This window comes from Chaetodon auriga, chromosome 5 (genome assembly GCF_051107435.1).
Source record: "Chaetodon auriga isolate fChaAug3 chromosome 5, fChaAug3.hap1, whole genome shotgun sequence".
NCBI lineage: Eukaryota > Metazoa > Chordata > Actinopteri > Chaetodontiformes > Chaetodontidae > Chaetodon > Chaetodon auriga.
The window spans coordinates 2569534-2591913 of record NC_135078.1 but is presented as its reverse complement, the minus strand read 5'-3'; the positions used below and the strand labels follow the sequence as shown (position 1 = coordinate 2591913).

The 22380-nt window shown below is 40.6% G+C and overlaps 1 protein-coding gene across 1 annotated transcript in view; it reads right to left on the bottom strand.

Annotated features, from left to right (window-relative positions):
* nr6a1a (nuclear receptor subfamily 6, group A, member 1a) overlaps positions 1 to 20791 on the bottom strand; it is an 86049-nt gene extending 65258 nt beyond the window's left edge. The window contains exons 1-2 of the mRNA XM_076731674.1: positions 20491 to 20791; positions 438 to 485 (exon numbers count right to left, since the gene is read on the bottom strand). Of these exons, the coding sequence (XP_076587789.1) occupies positions 438 to 485; positions 20491 to 20557 (115 nt within the window). The 5' untranslated portion in view covers positions 20558 to 20791. The remainder of the gene's footprint in view (positions 1 to 437; positions 486 to 20490) is intronic.
* Positions 20792 to 22380: the final 1589 nt, after the last annotated feature.

Below are 22380 nucleotides of genomic sequence, written 5' to 3'. Positions count from 1 at the left end.
TTCCACACAGGCTGTTGATTACAGTTGTTTAGGAACCAGATGAGCCATGCTCATTGAGGAAGCTGACCCATTATTATTGCGCTTATACTCCCCTCTTGTGGATTTGACAGGGAATTATAAGATATTCCATAAACTTTCAGCACGCTACCTCTCTTAACCACTAGATGGTGCTACTATCTAATGATTTTATTTGATACTTGGAGGTAAAATCTGACCCAAAATGCAGTATGAACACAGAAAAATGTTTGTGTTTTTGTGAGTTCTGTTGATTTTTTTCCTCTCACATTTGCAACTGTAATGCAGGGAAAAATCAGTCAGGGCTACATGCCCATTGATTATTACAATTCACTACAACAGAATGTGGTGGGAAAAATAGATTTACTCTGTTAGAAAATATATCAACTAGGCTGTATCCTTCTAGCTGTTTGTGAACTCACCCATGCTGTCGTTCTGTTCAGACTCCAAAGGATGGTCACTGTAAAAGCCTGGAAAAAAGGTACACAGAGGTAGGTTAGCTGTAAGGCACTCAGAGAGATGTACATACAATGAGATAGAAATGAAGGATAATATCATGAAGAAACCATGCTTTACTGGACAATTCTCCAATTTCCTTAACACAACCATTAGACAAATATTTCAGAGGTTCAAGATGTGTATCATATGGACTCTTGGAGAGTGTTTCCTATTATTTAGATAAAATTGCAGAATACATGCATTTGTCTTTGGATCATTGGAGTAGCAACACAGTTAGAAGCAGCACAGCAGCATGATTAACCAAGGCACACACAAGTATGGCAGACTTTTCAGACCAAAGAGCTCAAAGAACTAAAAGAAGTAAACTCTGGAACTGAAAGTCCTGATTGTGCAACACATTTTTCACTCACAAGCAAACACTGAGTAATCTTGTTGTTCTATTACTGTTGTGCTATGCTGATGTTTCAGTGGATGTAATGAGTGAAGGAAAAGGAGACATGCAGAGGTCTAAGTATTATTTAGTCCAGGGCTTGAACTGGAATATAAACACTGCTAGAAACCAGGACAGCCTCCATAAGCTTTGTATGAGGGCAAGACTTGCGCAAGGCTTGCCCTCATATGCATTTTCAGGTACTGATTTGCAGTAGTACTAACAGACCATTTGAACAAATTAAGAATGCACATCTTACAGAGCTTTGTACAGACCATTCACAAATAGAGGATTTTGGAGTCCAGAATAGAAATCTAAATCCCTATTCCCTTTTATTTGTTAACATATTTGTTAAATAAATCAAGTGTGAAGCCCAACAGGATTGTTTGATCCACCAATATTTGCTCTCTTCCTGTGCAAGAATGATTGTTTCCTGGATGAACAACTGGTAGCCTATCATGTTGGGTGACTGGATGAATTTATCAGGGGGAAACTACATAAAAAGAAACATGAAAAACAGTTTCCCACATCCAACCTACTACTCTGGTTATTTAATTGGCTTGAAATGAGGCTTTATGTTCACACAGTTTCTCCCTCAATATCAAATACATCAACACTGCTCCAGTTTGTGGGTCTACAATAGATGCTACTAGCCACATTAGCTGCAGAGCTAAAATGCTAATGCCAACAGACTAACCAGCAAAGTAAACAGTAAAGCAACATAAAAAACGTACAGGATCTAAGTTTGAAATCAGTATCATCCAGTTTTGAAGCAAATTCTGCTCTGTGTTGGCCCTCAAAGCAGTCCAAAAAAATGGTTAACCCAAAAACACATACAGCCTAAGAGCTCAAGTTAATCCACTGGTTCTTCACTTCTTGAAACAGTGGGGAAAGATGAAGACTTTAGTGTTGATTCTTACAGCAAAAACAGAGAAATTGGTGTGCGTTTCTTGTACTGTTACCTTCCACATCTCAACATTACCAGAGTCAGCGTTATAGCAAAGAAAGTAGTTACTGAATCTAACTCCAGTTGTGAGTATGTTTGTAGCCCTCTACCTGCATGTTATCACAGCCATAGTGAAGCACATTATTTTTACTGTGGTAAAATATTTGTCACAGTAATGACGGTATGGCAAAATCAGAGATCATAACTCTGACAACAAAACCAGTGTACTGCCCCAAATGGCTTGTTAACAGTCTGCAGTCACAAGAAGCTGAGTCAGATAATGATGGAAATGGTGTAACATCAGCTATTGTTTTAAATTTATGGTAATTAATTTAATAGCTAAAAGCAATGCAACACTCACTTGTTAAATCAGTGTTAACGGTTTCACCTAAACTAGCCCCATAAGAACTTTCCTTCATTTCGTCCACTGCAGTTTTTACTTGCAGCCCTCCATCTGAATTTAACATCACATGTCTGCAACAACCTATTAAGCTAATCTTAGTTCAGTCAAAGAGAGAAACTTCAGAATGTGTACCATTGTGCTTTTCTGTTTAACAAGGAAGATAAGTTCAAGAATATTTCCTTTCTTGACAGTTTGTGAGTTATTTTGTTAATTAGACTAATAAATAAACATATCGTAGACATCTCCGAACCACAACAGCTGGGGGGTTGCTGCAAGCACACCCGTGCAAATATATCAGCCTCACCCATCGCTCGTTGTTGGGCTGACATATTCATGATCCAACATATCGCTCAACCCTTCAACTGAGTGAAAGGCAGGATCAGTTTCACCAGCAACAATCTATTCAATGAACTCACCATCGGGCATTGCTATAAAACAAATAGCAACCTCTGCAAATTAGAGACAACAAGTAAGCTAATTTCCATCAAAACAAAGCCATACACAATGACAGGATTCCATTAATATATTAGAGTACATCCGGGGATCATCTGACTTTGATCTTTATACAGTATGTAGCTCTCCATGGCATAACAAATTCAGACTCGAGGTACCAAACCAGCTTTTTGAGTCCCTCACCCTCCACCACACTGACTGGCAGCATATCGGTGTCAATCATTTGGTACAACTGGTTGATGGCCTCGGACCGCACACATCATGGTTTCTCCCCCCAGCTAGCAGCGGCATGATCTCTGGCTGCAAGCCAACCTTCAACATGGCAGCTGGGTGCTTGTTCTTAATGTGGAATAGCATAATGCTACTAATGGGAAAAAATGATGCTTCAAGTATAACATAATGCTACTTCCATTATTTATATTAACATTTGCTAATATCCATTACATCTGTGCAACTATCTTGTGCAATATTATTATTTTTAATGTGTTGATATATCTTTCTGCTATGCAATGATACAAAACATTGTATTTTATTAGCAATATTATTACAATTCTGCAATTCAAAATCTTCCAATTTGTAGCAAAGGTATAAATGAGAAATGCCGTTTCTAAAAAACCTACTTTTTTTAATCATTTGTGCTTCTTACTACTCACCCCAGGTACTGGATACAGAAATGTGCTGGAAAGCAGAGCTGCCACTGTGTTGGTGGCTCATGCATCTTTATCTAATCTTGAGGTCCTATCTTACAGCGGAGCCCTGGTCAGTTTTTATTTTTGACACAAAAAACAGGCTACAGGGGGTCAAAAGGGGTCGATGGCTAATTTTTGTACCAAGTGTCATTTAGAAGGTTAATCCAGCCTTGGTTGGACTTCCAATGATTCAGGAACCATTTCATTTAGGCTCATTTTTGTGTGCATGACTTCCTCATGTGTTTACATATGGTGCATACCAAATGCTACAAAGCAACAAACAGATAAATAAATTACTCCAAATGCATAGCTGCATACTTTCAGTTTTTCCATTTTTACATGCCTAAACAAGGTACAACATTTAAATATGTCAGCCTTCCAGCTGTTAGAAGGTGTATTTTGTTGTTTTTATTGATACTGACATAGTTAGACTAGCTGTTTTCTCCAGCTTCCAGTTTCTGTACTGTCTAGGGAAACCAAATCTCAATGACGATCTCACTTTTGAAAACCGTCCTAACAAGAAAAACTACAGCATTAGTAATTGGCCAACACTTAAAACGACATATGCACAGATCTTCCCGACAACGTGAACCTTTACACCCATGTGAATAATGACTGTTGTCACGGAGAAGTAAAAGGGGATTAGCATTTCATTGAAAAGGAGGTCAGTGTGGATGGTTGGGCTTGCACAGTGTTTGGTTTTCACTGAGAAGTTAGCATGTTAGCATTTAGTCTCCTATGAAAAGTAAATTTTGGTTCCTTTGAAACATGACAGTCTTTCAGTAACTTTAAGTTTTTTTTAAATTATTAACCAAATTTTAATCATAGTGGTTACAGTTAAGATGGTTTTAGGTGAGGGACTTTCCATAGACAACCATTATAATATTTGTTAACTGTACGGTAAATACTGAACCAATCAGGGTGCATCATAAACAGGAGAGGTTGACCACACTGATAGGACCAAATCTGATTCTTAATCCAGAGTCTGATATATTGTCTATCATTTGGGTCTAAGCATAACCCCAGGACAATCTGCTTGCTTCATATTGGTTACCCTCATGCTGTCTGAGCTTTTTTTTTTTGTTTTTTACACCCACTTTTTTCCCCATCTTGCCTCCATCAGCAGCCTGGCCATCTGTGCAGCCTGCATCTGCAGACACGGCATCCACGTCTCACTTACAAGACACCCGGCAAGCTCTATCACTCACATCCAGACGGGTGCGGAGTGTGGGCTGTCGGTGCCTCAGATCCCCCTATCTGTGTCAATGTACCACCCTGCTATCAACAGCTGTAGACCCCTGACCTGACACACGCCAACTGCCCCCCTCACCTCCACCCCTGCCCCACAGTCAACACCAGCATATGTTCTCCCTGGAGCATACACCAACACACACAAGCTCTGTTTCAACACACACGTGCCTCAGTCCTACTCCCATGAGCAGACACACACTTATATTGACGAATAACACAAAACCAAGCATGCAGACGGGGATGAACGTCTGTGAGCACCTCCGACACACCTCAGTTAAACCAAACCTCTAATAAATAATGTGTTGAATTTTCTTTTGCTGTAGCATAGCATAGTCTGTAACCATTCCGACAGTTTGGTGTTTATTTGATCAGGTTTTGATTCATCTCTGAGGTTTCTGCCGCCACCCAAAATGGAAGTGAATGGAATTTCATTTGTGCGGCTCACAGCAATTAACAAGACTAAGGGCGTATACCAATAGAGAGAGACTACATTTCTGCACCAAATGCTACTGTGAGCATGCTATACATGATCACAGTGGCAATGCTGACATTGTGATGTTTATCAAGTATACTCCAGAATATTACAGAATTCAATAAGATCTACTTGAAATTAAAGTTTTGTACCCTAATCTTTTGTTAGTTTGTACCTGCAAACTCTGTATCTAAAGTTTATACAGTCAAATCTGCATTTTGAATGTTTGAATATTTACATGTTTTCCCTGTTAACTCTCTCTCTCTTTGCAGATTTGCGTGTTCATTTTGATGTTTGTGAACTACAACCTACCACACAATTTTAATCCTGTGTTCTAGTGTTACGTATTTATACATTGCACATCTAAGTGTTCATAGTAATTGATCAGGGCATTTCACCTTGTTCCATAAAGCCATTACTGAGTTAACATAGCTCAACCTGGCAGTTGGCTGTCTCACTGTCGCAGCTCCAAAGAAAGCAGCTCATCCGAAACGAAATGACTTTCTCCTCTATGAATCCTCCCTTTTTCTTATACAGGTATGCATAGAAAACCTATCCATGTAGTAAACCTGGTAAAAGTATGTGTGCGCGCGCACACACACACACACACACACCAGTTTTCTGAAACTTGCTACTGGTTATACTGTTATATTGTTTCACTGTTTTGTTCATTTGAAACTCCCATTCTACATTTAAAGTCTTTACTGGCCATAACGTTCATTATTTCAATGTTAATATTTACTCCATTTTATGTACTTCCAGTTAATTTAATCTATTTGCTAGATTCTTTTATAATCTATTGTTAGAGTCACCCTTATTTTATGTATCTCCTTGTTAGAGCTAGGCAGAATTTCACAATACATTGTACAGTATGTATGATTGTGTATGTGAAAATAAAACTTGATCTGATTTTTAGTGTACTGAAATGACTGGAAAAGTTGGCTGCTGGACGGTAGAAGAACGCATTTTAAAATCTAAAACACCACAGCATGCTTCACAAAATGGTCTTTCAGCATAAGGCCAGTGTCTGTACAAGGAAAAACTGTGAGGATATTGGTCAATCAATCAATCAATCAATCCCTCCTCCAGCACGTCATTTTCCAATTTTCACTGCTGCTTTCTGGTCAGCAGCATTGAGTTAGGTTTTCGCCATCTGAAGGGAAGAGCATGTCCGCATTTGTAGAACAACCAATGGGAAAGCCCTGACCTGTGATTGGCCTACGTGTCCCCTCACAGGCTAAATACTCTAAAGCCTGATTCAGAAGTTTCTCTCAGGCCACTTGAATTACAATATACTGAAAGCGTATTATAAATTCTTTGCTCAATGATGTGAAGACACACAAAAAAAAGCCAAAAAAGCCAATGCCAGCGTTAATAGTGGCATTTCTTGGATCGAGATTAAGACTTGTTTCAGTCCATACTCCAAGGCTGCAGTGTTCTCTAATAATGGACCAACACTAGAGAAGAATGGAGCTCTCCAGTGTGTGGTCTCTGTTGCTAATCCTCCTGACAGTTTATTGACCATTATAGCCCGAAGGCTGGGAAGGCTTCCAGCAGCAGCCAATACAGCCAGAGCCTGCTCTGCTGTGGCCCATTGTGTGTTGACAAAGAGAGGCTGCATCTTTAACCTTTCACCTCTAAAACCTCTGCAACCTCCAGCGCAATCAGCTCGCCATCAAAATAACATACCGCCTCTTGTCCCCTCTGTCTCCCTCCTTGTGGACGGAAACATGCTATGCATGCTCAATATGGTATTTAGCACAAGTGGCTCAGTACTGTATCAGCCCCTCAGCTCAGAATCTGTTAGCGCTCATAGGCAGACTGAATGGAAGGTGGCATTTGCAAGTGTAAGCAAGTGAACACATATACGTTTCTTTAGGGTTTGATGCTTTGCTTTGTCATGTATGATAGTAAACTGAAAATCTTCTTTTGTTTTAGACTTTATATTTCAATACAGCAGAATTCACATTCCTTGCTAGAGAGTGCCATATGGCTGAACTTTTTGATGCAAGAGGCCACAAAGTCTTCTACCAGGACCCACCCCCCAACTTTCATGCAGCCCCTATATCAGTCCATCACTGTCCCCGCTCTTCTGTCCCAGATGGCTGTGGTTCCGCATGGCCAGTGGAGGGCAACACCAGCCTGTTATCTGAGTAGGTTGGCCTCTACCTGCCTGCCTGGCCGGCCTGGGTCAGCCCCGCTCTTATCTCACCACTACAAAACAGCCACAACCTATCACATGTCACACTGTAGGCCTGTCTCCTACCACTGCACAGGACAGAGGGAGAAATGATGACAGAGATGTAGTGAGAGGAGTCAGTGAATTGGTTTCGAGGCTGCATTTATGGCAGATGCCACAGTAACTTGGCTATTGGCCATGCCACCACACTGGGGTCACACGGTTCCTTATGACAGAACCTCTGATACCCCCACTGAGTCTCCTTCTTACTATGAATGAACCCATTAAAATGATATTCTGTCCCTCTTTGACTGAGCAGTTGCAGCTAATCGAGACACAAGACATAACTTTCCATAAGAATCAGTGTATTTTTTTTTACATTAAGACAAACCACTTTTGACCTGTAAATAGATCATTTTTCAAAGTTTCTTCAAAACATCTTCAAAACCAGACTGCCGCTCACTGCTGTTATAACCTTCTTACACATTAGTTCTACACTGACTTTAGAATTCTTTTAATCTCATACAAGGCAATGCACGATAGGGCCGCACGTATCTTTGAATTTAGATCTCAAATCCTGGTCAAATATAACCAAAAGATATCATTGGTTCCAGACCTCTGAATCAGAGGTCATTGTGAAGCTTTTGTCTGATGTTACGCATTCTAGAGTGAACAGGGAGTGGTGCATTTTATATTTCTGGCTCACACTGGGGGAAGAGAATACATGAGCAATGAGAGCCACCATGGCTGAGCCTACAAAGAGCTCTGCCTCCAGAAGCTTTCTCCAAACGTCTCTCACAGTCTCACAGTCACTGAAGCCTCTGTATATGTAAGCAGTTGACTGACTGATGCAGCGAGGACATCACAGATGGGAAGTGTTTTGTAAGATTAGACTTGAACAATACAGTTGTGGGTTGTGTGACATCAGCTCTTCACTCAATCAGTCAATCAATCAATGACCCCTCCCGACTGTAAGATGGATGAGAGGAAGCAGCACTCACAGATAGATCATTGTTTTCACTCTGCAACAGGACAGCATGAATCGTGTGCTTGCTGAGAGGTCAGAGCAGAGAGGGCTGCTTTACCCCTTGGGCACCATCCGACCCCCCCCCCATCCAGCAGAGACACCCAAGCATGACAGTAAGGACTTTCAGTTTGCCTCAGACAGACTTGAAGGAGCAGATGGAGTTATAACCAAGTGGAGAGGGGAGTCGATGCCACTGTTACGCGACCACCTGGCTTTAGGAGGCTGCTGCTGCCAGATCACTCTATCTAGCCTCATTGTTCCTTTGTGGTAGGTCAATGTTGCTTCCAGTGGGTGTGACCGGCCTGCTACCTTACACCGGCTCCCGCAGGTAAACCGTAAATCAAACCCCACGTAGACCCCACGTCGACATGACAAACAGTCTGGTTCCTGATTAGCAGTCTGTCTTTAGCAGAGAGTCTCTCAGCGCTCCATGGTGGATATTACATATGACAGATTGTGAAGGAACTCAAGTGTTCCTCCGTGGTCATCCCTTTGACCTCTACACCTGACCCTTGACCCCGGTGTGTAACACTGCACAGCACAATGTCGACTCTGTCCTCCCCGCAGCTTCAGGCTGACAAAGCACACAGTCCCACAGCGCTGCCTTGCAGTGCCATTCAAGTTCACAGGGCACGCTTCGAGGCTCACATACAGGCCAGAGGATTGACACTGTCTGATCACCTGGAAGTGACAGAGGGAAGATTTTTCCGTGATCAGTGAGAAGAGTTTCAAACTTTTTTTTAACCTTTGCAATGCCCACAAAATAACATTTTCATCACCTGAAACAGACAAACCACTTTTAAGGCCTGTAAAACTGAATTAAAGACATAAAGTCTTAACTACATTTTATATATCTATAAAGTTTCATTATTTAATTTCAGATATTTTAAAAATTTCCATTACTTGTAGATGCCCTGCATTATTTTTTTTGTTTTACAGTATTTGACACAACCTAAGGTTTTCAGCTCTGCAGGACCCTCTGCTCAGTCCATTATTACGAACACATGTTGCTCAGATGTTGCTCTTTTTTATACACAGAACTTTATCTCTAAGGTAAAGGAACAGTTTGGCACTTTGGGAGATACTCTAATTTGCTTTCTTCTCAAGAGTGAGAGTGATATCAATCTCATGTATATGACTTAAGTACAGAGGTGGAGTGAGGACGCTGTCAGCCAAGGAGGAAACAGCCACTGTGGTTCTGAGAAAGACAAAAGAAATGCCGACAACGCTACACAACAAAAAGAAAGCGAGTCTATTTCCTGAAATGCTGAAGTAGTCCTTCACAGATTTCAAAGATACCAAGTAAGTCCATTTACTTGAAGGTAAAAGAGGGAAGATTTCCAAAAAGCAACTAACTGACATAAAAGACTGTTTTACTTATTGTGCACTTATCACCAGCTGGCAATATAGAACTTCAGGACACAATGACAAACAAGCCACCATCGTCCAAAAGACAACTATCCAGCGGACGTAAGGAGATACTTCCTTATATGGATCTAAAGTAAATATTGATAAAATATGTATAGCATAATAACATTTAACATTTTTTTAAAACACCCTTACTCTTTATTTCAAAGCATAAATTTAGCTTTTTCTGAAAACATGATTAATGTGATGGATATTTGTGTTCAACTCATTACCCAGTTAAGGTTATGGTTAACCCTTTTTTTTATTTAATGTTGGCCACAATGCAGCCTTAAAGATCAAACAGTGGGGTGAAGAGCACTTTTAATAGCCTCTGAGCCTCTTCCATAGCGCAGTCATCAGCATATGTTATGTTAAACTAATGAATGTATGTCTTTATCTGTGCTAATCCTAGCGGGCGGCTGGGCTAAGGGTCACACTGTGGTCAGCGGGGCGGGGGCTCCGTCACCACCGCTTGACACGCTCAAAGGAGCAACTTCCCTTTCATCATACCAGGGGTCAGAGTTTTACTACCTCACAGAGCCAGCAAGCATACTGCACTGTGCAAACTCAGGCCTATAGCAGCCATCTGATAATAATCATCTTACACAACCGCCCCCCAGCCCCCCCCAAAAAAAAGGCCAAACCAGAGGGATCTGCCTGTGGAGTCACCATGTTCCTTACATTAAGATGTGTTTCACTTCCTGTTAATCTCAGCTCAGACTACCAGGGTCCACTGATCATGTCTGACAGTTCAGAGTAAAACACTGACATTAAATTGTGGTGAAAAACTGATCTGGGTGACAACATTTAGCCTTGAATCCGTGTTGCCGTGTTGAGGCAGGTTCCAATTCTTGACCTCTTGAACTGTAGTGTAGCTTATCTGGAATGTGTTGAGCAACTATGGGTCATTTTTAAATTTAAATGAACTTATCAGCCTAAAACACCTCCCTGTACACGATGAAATAAAAGTAAATGTCTGCAATTTACTACATGGCCCAAAGGTCTTTTGGGCCTCTGTCAGTATTTACTCCCATAATAAATGTCATGGTCATGTATATTTGAAATAAATCATCATTACAATCTGATTTCAGTATTTTGACCAGAATTATTTCTTTTCCACTGCAGTTTGCTTAAAGTTGGCTGACTTGTCGACCATGAAACTGACAATGAAAAGTCAATACTATAAAATGCTTACCATTAGAAAAGAATAGGAATATATGACCATGCACATAATGTACAGCAATGTGTACACCAAACATGGACCGATCAGCTTCAAACTACAACTTTTGAAGTTAAATTTCACTAACAGCTGACAAAATGTTGTTGTGTGAGGCTCCTCCACTATTGCTGGGGTCAATCAACAGCATCCAAAAAGATAGCTCCATTTAGGATGAAAGTTGCCATATTTCAATATATTTCCTTTCACTGTTTGTAACATAGTCAACACTATACTGAATTTGTGTCAATTACAAGAAAATGAATCATCAAAAAGTTTGTAATTAAAGTCATTTACCTAAAAATGCAGGTTCTCCGCTGTGAGAATTTGTTACTCTGATTCTGATTATTGTGTTTTGGACTGTTGGTTGGACAAAATAAGATGTCTGAAGACATCAGCTTGGGCTTTGACAAAATGTGATGGACACATTTGTCTATTTTCTTATATTTTAAAGACTGAATGACCAACAGAAAAAAGAAATGAACAAATTTATCAAGAGTAGAAAGAAGCGTTGGAGGCGGCCTTCGTACGCACTCGGCTCATTGGTCCTTTCACAACTGAGGTGCACAACAGGTCAAAACATAAACTCAAGAAAGCAATCAGGGAATGTTTGCTCATAATGGTTTGTGTTTGTGTGTGTTAAGGTAATGAGAACAGTAAGTGTTTAGCAGAATCCTGTGAAAAGAGTCAATGTGCACAGCTCTGTGAGTCCTTTCTGTTGACTGTGAAATGACTGTGGTGTCTGGTCATCGACTCCGTCTGTAAATCAGTGAGGATGACTGCGCTTCAACAACCAATCGTCAGTGGTTTCCTATCTTCTCAGCATGGAAGGAGCTTTGCATCCATACACCAGACAAATGACTTGTGACCTGAAGTGGGTTTCTTCTCTAATTCAAATATCCAAATAAGTGACACCTAATTGTTGTGACTGCTGACGGGACACCCTGCTTCCCCCTTTAAAATGGAAATAGCGTTTTTAAACTGAAACTGCTCAGCTGCTCTTTTATAACCCTCATGACAACTGCATCCTGCAGCACTGCAGTTTCACAGGAAAGTCATCTCTACTCTACATACCAAGTTCAGTGTTTTACAGCTGCCTGTAAACTCATCCTCCACCCAAATTCAAACTCAAATTGAAGACATTTACGGCCTCTGGCTGCGCTACGTGTTGAATATCACAGAGGCTTGACAAAAGCATGGCTCACAGATTGCAAGTGTCACTGTACCAACTGTCCCCCATACTTACTGTAATCTATTCCCCTGCAAAATATAGTTTATGGCAGCTCTACACTTCCTCCCCTTCCTCCCCTGCAGCTCATTAGCAGCTGCTGTTGAGCCTCAGTTGTGCCAGGATCAAGCAAGCACACATCTCAGAGAGCAGCCTCACTACCATCCCAGCCTGTAGCTCATGGATCAAGTGGAGGCTGTAAATACTTTCCGGGGTTACGTGGAGGTCAGCAGAGAGCGGGCCATTAATGCTTCAAGAGCAACATCCCTATGACCCTGGTCACCGTTCCCATAGTGCCCACTGCCACCTCCCCCACGTGTCCATCTCAGTCCACACAACAACAAAATCACAAGCACAGCCTCGGGGGAAGAGCTCTGACCTCAGTGTGGATGAGAGCACTGCTGCAAGACGACCGAATGTTTGGGAGCTTAAAACTGCACATTGGAGAGGTTTAGCTTATCAAAGTAACAGTAGTCTTTAATGCCAACGTTTTCAGAAGTTCACGTTTCTTTCCATCCTTCCCCGAGTGATATGCCAATCTCATTTTGTTGTGGTTTTGTTTTTGAACACTGCACAAGGCTGAAACAAGTCAATTAATCAACCAGTCAGATGACAAAATCTGCACTATTGTTGATTAGTGATTAATCATTACAATCACTTTTTTTTAATTTTCTAGATCATATCTTTACATGTGAGTATTTTCTGCTTTTCTATTTTGTATCAGTGTAAACAAAAGATCTTTGCCTGTTAGACATTTGGAGACATCGCCTTGGATAGTCACAGTTTTCTAATATTTTATAGATTAGTCACTTAATCAAGAATATTGAAGACTGATGATCAGTATTCTGCAAGTCACTGAAAAATACTAATTAATTACATTTACTTGTTGCTTAACTGTTTTGCTGTTTATAAATGTCTGCTTCAATTCTCTTATTAGTGCACATTAATACAGTCTTGCTGTGGGACAAGACAACTGTACATTTTTTGATATTTTGCCTTTTTTGCACATGTTCACTGTGGTTATAGGAGCTGTAATACTCCCAACCACCAGAGGGCAGCAATGACTAATGTTCCTACCTGTAAGGTATCTTCAATAGGCTCTGTGCACAAGCCTCGTGACGTACTTCCGATTCCGCCTGAAATCAGCAAACCAGTTTCCGGTTTACTTCCCTCTCCAGTCAAAACAGCGCTTATATAAATACAAGGAATGAAAAATGAATCAACATCCACGAAAGAAGACGAAGTATAATGTGAGAGGGACTTTTAAGTTCCAGAAGACGGTGGGTGGCTCTAATGAGCACTGTTGTGTGCCACTTTGTGCCAGCTCAAGTCGCTATAACAGCGAGCTTAGCTTCCACTGCTTCCCGAAGGACACCGAACTTCGTGCACAGTGGCTGCAGAAAATATGCAGGACGGGATTTTCGGTAACTCAGCATACGAAGGTATGCAGCCGACATTTCGAAAATGCCCAAATTCGAAATACCCCCAAAGGTAGACGGGTTTTAGCAGCAAACGCAGTGCCAACACTGTTTGAATGGAACAGTTACACAGCAACCAAGACAAGAGCCGGTGTTTGGGATCGCCGCCCTCGACTGACATCAAGCCCAGAAACATCACCTGTGCCCTGATCTTTGTTTGACACTGAAATGAACAGTGGGATTTTGGCAGAAGAAGTCCTGATGCCGTCTGTAAAAGTTAACCAAGGTGAACCATTCTTTGCTGCATAATTAACAAATAATTTGATATCTAAGATTTGATGAATCCAATTTCCTTCACTTTATATTAGAAACATTTTAATTGCTATGATGAAAAGCAAGCTAACACTTCCTGAACTGTCTTGCGCCAACATAAGGTCTGGTGATGTTAGATCATTGTCTGGGATGAGGCTGAGTTTGTGCACTTATGTGCCCTCACACATCTAACATCAGTGGTTTGTTGAAAGTTACAGACTAACAGATTTTTGAAGCTGATCTGTGAGTTTGTTTTCTTTTCATTGCCTAACAGTGTCATGTTGGGGCTTGGAAGCTGCAGCCAGAATGAAAAACCTTCTCAAACTCATTTTCAAACAAATTATTTTTTCAGTCCAATGCAGAAGAAAACTGAATTGAAACTGAATGAAAAAAGGGCTCTTTTAGAGTAGGTATCATTTTGGTATCAATCCCAAACTCAAGTACTGTATTCATCGAAGTATTGAAAAATGCTAAGCATTACCCATCCCAATGATCAAAAAGAGAATGAGATCATTCCAGGAGTTCCCCATGCTGTAGACTGATTGGTAAACTGACATTTCTTACAGCGTTCAGTAGCAAAGTCCCTGAAGTGTCGGGTTCGAGAGTCTTTGTGTGATAATGTGGCTCCACTGACACTGCAGTGTGATCTGACTGTTTGAATGTAGTCCTGATAAGATAAGTGAAAAGAATGATTTGAACCTGGTGTGGTGTGGTGTGGTGTGGTGTGGTGTGTTGCATTGTGTTGTGTTGTGTTGCGTTGTGCTGAGCTGTGTTACGGTGAGTTGAGTTGAGTTGCGCTGCGTTGAGTTGCATTGCATCGTGGTGCATTTTACTGACTTGTGTTGTGCTGCATTGAGTTGTGTTGAGTTGTGTTGTTGCTATTGCATAATCATCTGGCCCTCTTCATTCTGACCACACACTTGTGGGTTGCCTGGAAACAGCAGCATCAGGATGAAGGACATTCAGCATCTACACCTTCCAGAAGCTCCAGCTCAGCAACACTGGCCTCATTCCGCACATGTCCTCACCTTTCAATGATCCCACTATTTATACATTATATTCATTTGTCTTTAAATGCCTCCTTTGTTCCTTCTAAAATCTTCATCAGTCATCATTTATTCTCTCTAGAATCTAAGTATTGAAATTTCAATTTCTATTTTGCAGCAAATACGTAAACTTTCATTTACTCATATGGCAAAATTCAATAAATAAATTGCCTGATTGCAATCAACCTGAGAACAACTACAACAATCACTGATATCTAACCAAAAGTCCAACAAGCCAATCAGTAGTCCACAATCGATCCGGAATTGACTATAGTCACATAGCCAATAATAAGGACAACAAAAACCAAACCAGAAAAGACAAAGCACGAAAAAGTAAGCATCATGTCCGGATGTATTAAAAAACACACAACAAAAACATTCAACGAAATCATTTTGAAATAAGGTCACAAGACATTTTGGAGACTTCAGTCCTTCACAAAAGAGTGAAAACAGAAAAAGCCCACATGACAATTAAGTGCACATGTGCTTCTTAGACATGATGGTTTTAATCCTGTGTGAATGTGAAATTTGTGAAGAAAAGACAGAAGGAGAGTGAAACATTCGAGCCCAGAGACCATCAGCAGCCACAGTCACTGCTGACGCTCAGTGTTAGAGTAAGAAAATACACTTCACAGTTTTAATGTCAGACAACTAAATAGGTCGTAGTCTTTATGAACAAGAACAACATGTATGCATTTATATATATTATATATATTTAGGTTTGTTTTGTTTTTTTTAAAATGTGTGTGATTTTTAGAGGGGAGGAAACAAAACAAATGGTTTCTTTTTGCAGGTATCTTCACTTCACAACTCAGTTCTGGTAAAATCAGTACTTTTACAAATAGCAGTCTGGTAAAAACACGGTGTCTTTGCAGTACAGTGTTTTCAATGACATGTCTTGTAAAATCAGTGGCCTTTGAAGCAAATGTTTCATTTGTCTTTTTTGTGAATGTGTAAGCATTTGGTACATTTCTGTTTTCAGTTGTATTTTTAACATGTTTATTTTGACTTAAAAGTGAAAATTCAACCAATCAAGCAATCCTCTCAATGTAAAAACTATTTTCCAATGCACAGTATTTTTTTTATCTGATCAGTACAACTCTGAGTAATTGGCCTGTTTTCTTTTTTGCTCACAAAATGAGATTAATATTAATATGGGGGACAAATGAACAGTTTCTGCTTTTTCCATCCCTGCTCTCTCCTTCTTACAGCACATACAGGGCCTCACTCTGATAACACACTTCAAGACCCCTTCATTCATCAAAATGTAGTCTTTGAATGGTAAAACCATCTGCTGTGGAGCGTGCTGTGAGATAAATCACTCTGTTTGAAATGCTAATCAGCCTGGGTGAAGAATTTTCTCAAATTGGGTGAAATTATCTTCGAATGGGTGGGGTCCGAGGATTTACTCCCTCGTTTCACTGCATTTGAAATGGGTGAAAAATTGAGATATTTCCCTTCGATTTCAATTTATTTTGTTTTTAAAAATAATTGCAACAGGAGACCAAATCAACATCTGACGTTGCCTGCATCAAGAGGCCGTCACCTGACTGGAGACGCCGGAAAAAAAGAAACTGTTGGCAACTTGTGCAAAATGTGACATTTTAACATTTACTAGTACTGAACTAAATAACTTACACAGGGCATGTTTGATTTGATTCAGGGTCTCGGAGATCTCACAAAGGAGAGATCTGCTGGATTTTCTTTTTTTTTTTTGGACAGAAATGTAAAAGTGCCTGACAGAATCCTTCAGACTTTAAAACATCAATTTAAAAAAACAATTAAATCTTCCACTCAGTGGAAACAGGAATCAAAATACTTGGTGAATTACCTTCACCACCTGCTAAATTCTTTTTTCAAAGAGTAAAATCAGAATCAAATGGAAAGCTGAAAATCCAAGACTCCAAGAGAAGAAGAATTAGCTCTACTTGATTCACATCTGTTTTCTAAAAAGAAAGAATAATCTTATTTCACCACTTATTTGCTGCAGAGCTGCAACAATTTGTTGATTAAAGAGAAAAAACAGCAGCTGCTTAGAGAATCGTTCTGTGCCTCCACATGAGAGGATTTGCATCTCTTCTCTGTTTTGCATCATTACAGATTGAATATCTGTTGATTTTGAACTGCTGATCACACTAAAGAAGAATTTTGGAGACATGACCTTTGGGACAATTATTTTTAGGCATTTAGTGGAACAAATGATTAGTCAAGAAAATAATGAGCAGATAATTCCCATCATTTGTTGTGTGTGAAACATTTAGTTAATAAATTTTTCATCTTAACTGTACAGCTCTATAAATATCATGTAATAAACTGGTAGAGTACCCCCTGGTGTGTGTGTGTGTGTGTGTGTGTGTGTGTGTGTGTGTGTGTGTGTGTGTGTGTGTGAGGGACAGAGACAGAGCGAGGCGAGGTGCAGCTCTTGTCACTGTGCTGGTGTTGACACAGATCTACTGATAGTGGAGGGAGTCAAGTTAAGAAGAAGAAGAAGAAAACACGACATGATGGATCACATCTGCCGGCATGGCCCCCTCCCTCCACCCCCCCTCCCTCCACTAGCACCACCACCAGCAGAAGCCCCTCCTCCTCTACTGTACTCCTCCTGGCTCATCATTCAAGCGTCAAGGGGAGGGGGGTTCGCATCCTGTCCCTGCCCCACCCACTGCCAGTCGTCCCCTTCACCCTGCCCTGAGGGACAAAACAGACCCCCTGAGCCAGAGCAGGGGCTGACAAAGCACTTTCTTTCAGCCTCTCTGCCTCACCATGCCAGCCTGCAAACCCCCGAGGCCCAAACATAGGTCCACACAAATACTTAACCCCTCCACCCAACCTGTCTTTCTGCTCCTTCTTCTTCCACTGAGTCTAATTACATTAAAACAAGCATGCCTCAGAGTGGGAGGGGGAACAAGCCAAACTCCTGGTCAATTCTAAGATCAATGGAAATTGAGTTTGTTCTTCAAATGTGGTTATGTGGAGAAGCTGGAGCAGGAGCTGGAGGGAGGATTCGACTGCTCTGCTCTCTATGGAACAATATGAGGTGATAGAAAGGCTTTGACAGTCAACACTTCTCAGCGGTCAGTGAAGGGCTGGCCAGCAGGACTGTGCCTAACTCTTACGTTTGTATTAATTCATCAGCTCACTATTTTTGTATATCTGCTTTTCTTAAGCTATGCGGCTTTGATTTGTTTTTGTCTGAAATGTGCTATATAAAGAAAGCCGCCTTGCCTATTTTAATTAATTAATTGAATCATAATTTGATCTCCAAATGTTAGAAAAACAGCGAAAAATGTCCTTCACAGGTTCCATGAGCACATGGTGACATCATTACATTTCTTGTGTTTTTCAACCAACTCCAAAAAAAGACAATGTGACAGTCAAACACTGCAAACCATCACAAATGAAAAGTTAGAATGTAGAATGTTTTGCTTTTTTATTTGAAAAATGACTGAAATGATTAGTTATCAAAATGGTCGTCAATTTTTTCACTCAACCGATTATCTGACAGCTCATTTCACCTCTGCATCATTTTAAAAGGTCTTCCTTAAATCTGAATTATTATACTCAATATTCTACCATTTAGAAACTGGTGAAAAACTTGGGCCCTTTTCTCTGTGACAGATGCTTTTACTAAAACTCTTTCAAATGCAATGTATTTTAGTGAAATTGCAAATTACTCCAATTGATTATGTCAAAATGAAACCCTTAAGAAAAGCTGCTAAAATGTTTTGAAATCATATTCAGCTTCCTTTGGTTTATTCCATTCAGAGTCTGTTTATTTCTGCATTTAGGTGTTTATGTTTTTCTAAATTGTTTTTGTTACATTCTGCCTTAACTGCTGCAAAGATATTGCACAATACACAACATTAAATCTTCCAAACTCTTCATTTAAGTTTAAACAGTGGTAAATAATAATTATTTTCATTGTTGATTAATCTGATGATTGTTGACTTCTTTTTTCTTTTTTTCTTTTTTTTTTTTCTTTTTGGTAGAAAATGCCAGAATAATTGGTATTTTTCAATCAACAGTCCAAAATCTAACAATATTCAAAAAGAAAGGCAGCAAATAAACACATCTGAGAAGCTGGAACCAGAGAAAATTTGAGGCTTTTTACTTGATAAATGACTTTAAATGAGAAAGGATCACAATTTGCTAAAGCCAATTCTCCTTGGATTGACTAATGGGCAAATTGTTTCAGTATTAAATTACAACATGCCTGAAAATAAGCTTTTGACATATGGATCCATCTACTTTTATCCGTTGTTAAAATTAAGGCTTAAAAAAAATAAGATATTTGATAATGATTTCTTTTTCATTTGTAGAGAGCTCTATGTACATGCCACAATTACCGAACCACAAACACGTTTTTGGACATGACAAATCCTTCATCTGCCTTCAGAATTCTGCTCTTTCAGTCTACTGATACTCTTCAATCAAAGGCCCCAATCATAGTTAAGGACCACACAGGCCCCCGTGAGCCTTCTCCAGCAGGCACAGTTCAAGGAATTTTAATCTTGGAAATGTCAATAAATCTTCAGTCACCCGCATGGAGGCACGATATGGGCCTGGCGCCTGAGACAGACGCTGCTGCAAGGCATTGTGGGGCTTAGTTTGGGCCTAAACTGCTCAATATAAAACATATGAAAAGAAAATGAATTATAAGTGAACTGAATGAGAAGTAAACTGCGGGGAAACTTTCTCCTAAGCAGCAGAGCCAGACTGCTGTTTGAGCTGCGAGAGGGACAGAACTGTGAAATGAGCCCATCTTGTCTCTGTCCCTGTCTCTTCCCCTCGCCTCCATGTCCATCTTGTCCACCCTGTGCAGCGCCGGATTTTGGGGACTGAAACGCTAATGGCTTCGGGGCGTTCTCCAAGTTCAAAAGTTCACCTTTTACGATCTCCCTGAGCCTGACTGACCACCTCCAAATAAAAACATTCCGACCTCTGTTCCCAGCAAGCCAAGCTCCAGCTATCACACACACACACACACGCACATGCATGCATGCGCGCACGCACGCACGGACACACGCACACAGCCCCAGAAGCAAGCAAACACACGGGTACGTTACAAAGACAATTCAATGATGTCCACTGGCGCAAAACATGGAAACAAACGGACCTCTGCAACATTTCAGTCCCGCATGTGTTCTCTCGTGTGAGGACAGGCCATGTCGCTTCACTTGTTGAGACTTGGTTCACGTTTGTGCGCCCAAAGTTCGTTTCAACAGACACAAATTACGACATTGGTTTCACGCTGCTGTGTTTGTCTTTTCTATGCTTATTTCCACTGCACGCATGATAGCAAGTGAGTGGTGTGCAGTTTGGAGAAGTGGCTTTAGGAGCTGGTGGCAGTGCCTGGAAAATGCTCCTGCAGCAGTGATGGATGCATTAATAGTGCCTAAACAAAAACTACTGTAGCTCATGTTTGAAGGTGAGAAAAAGCGTGATCCAGTCACACAAGTCAGCACAAGTGTGTTACACAGAAGAAGTGGTGATGTGTGTGTGGACATGCATGATCACGCTCCGGGTCGTGTTTGCCTACCGTTTACGGACTTGGCGTTGTTTCTCTCCGGGTAGTCGAACCCATTCGTCCTCTTCTCTATCTCCATCCTCCTGCATGGGCTGATCCCGAGCCAGCCCGACGTCGCCTCTCACCGCCACGAAAAGCTGCACGTTGTTGGTGTGGGTGAGATGACAGTGCTGATGATAGTGCAGTCTGAAGTGAATCGAACTGGTACAGCTTTGTCCCTGTCCTCAGCCTGGCTGGCTTACTGCTCGGACCGCCGTCCCATGATTTAGCCTGCTTCTTCCAGTCAGTAGGGAATAACTAGCTCCACACCCCCAGGGGTGGTGCGTTCAAGTCCTATGGGGAGGGTGGAGGATAGCGCCTTCTTACATCCAATTAGCGAGAAATCACAAACAGAAGTTGCCTGACTAAATAATGTTCAAATGTTTAAACAAGACTGTGGGACTTTCGGCAGAAGTTATGGCAGTTTACCTTTAAAAAAAAAAATTCACATTTGAATTCACGAGCAGTTAATTATCAATAATTATATCCTAACAATATTATGTTTTTTAGTAGACAACGCAAAAACCGGACCAAAACCAAAATAATCTCACCCGTGCTAGTAGACAAAAGGTGCAAAATTGAACAACTTTGTTGTTTATTATACTGGATTTATAATGTACAAATTGTGGTATTGATACAAAATGGGCCATACGTTCACGGACAATACATGTTAGCTAACCCGAAGTGTCAGTGAACACAGGCGAACTCCACATTTCCTCATACTTAGTCTACTCAATATATGCTCGTGAAAGTACAGACTGTTTTAAATCTAAATCAACAATTAACCCATTCCCTGTAAATGAACAGGGATTTTCTCTGTTCATTATGCCTCATCATTATACGATGTTGTCTAATATTCCGAAATTAGTTTATTCCCACATAACTTGAAGGCGGCACAAACACACAACAGAGATTACGCAATTTATGGACTACATTCTACAGGCATTATGGGATATGGAGTGTCACACCTTTTCGAAGCGAATTTTTGATAATGGGCCACCATGTGAAGCTGAAAGCTAGTACGCTAATGCTAATATTGTCATTAGCTTCTGGTTGTTAAGATAGAGTCTAGCTAGTAACAGAAGGAGAGCATTGGCAGAAAGTTTCACTCGTATTCAAAAGATGAATTTTCAGTTAGAAATAGTTGAGAGTGTGTAGGGTCCTCTGGTGGTCACATTGTAATGTGTGGGGGGGAAAAAATCCTATTTTCAGTTTGTTAGCCTGAAGCCAACTTTAGCTAACTAAACTATACATTCTGTATGATGTTAATGTTTTAACGTCTCTTAATACTTAAAAAAAAATATGCTCATATTTTAACACTTAGACTCCCTCACTCCAGTCAATGGCTAGCCTGAAACTCATGCAGACTTGTGTGAGCAGGAGCAAAGATGTTGAAGATTCACTGTGCTGTTTTCACAGTCTGGAGGATGAACAGGGTTTCCAGTTTGCTGCAGGTTGAGATTACCCTGCTGTTGTAGCAAAGTAGAGAATCCCATTTGTCTCTGACTGTAAAAGAAAGAGTCAAGACACCAAGTTTATCCTGCACCAAATTCATCTACTTCTTTTTGTTGCACTATGAGCACTCACCTGCATCACCCAGGCCTGCTTGACATGTAGATATTGTGTCTTTTATAAAATGCATGTACCAGTAACTGCGATTGAAGAGCAGTTAGAGGCTTAATAGTGTGTTATGTCACATGGCATGATTTGATATCCACATCTTGAAAATAGTGTTGATCTAATGTGTTGGGTAGTATAATGATAATCATCATAATCATTTAGGAGTCTGTAAGGTACAGTGCTGATAACTGAATGTGTTTCACAGGAAACTACATTAAGAATATTTGACATATCATCTAATAG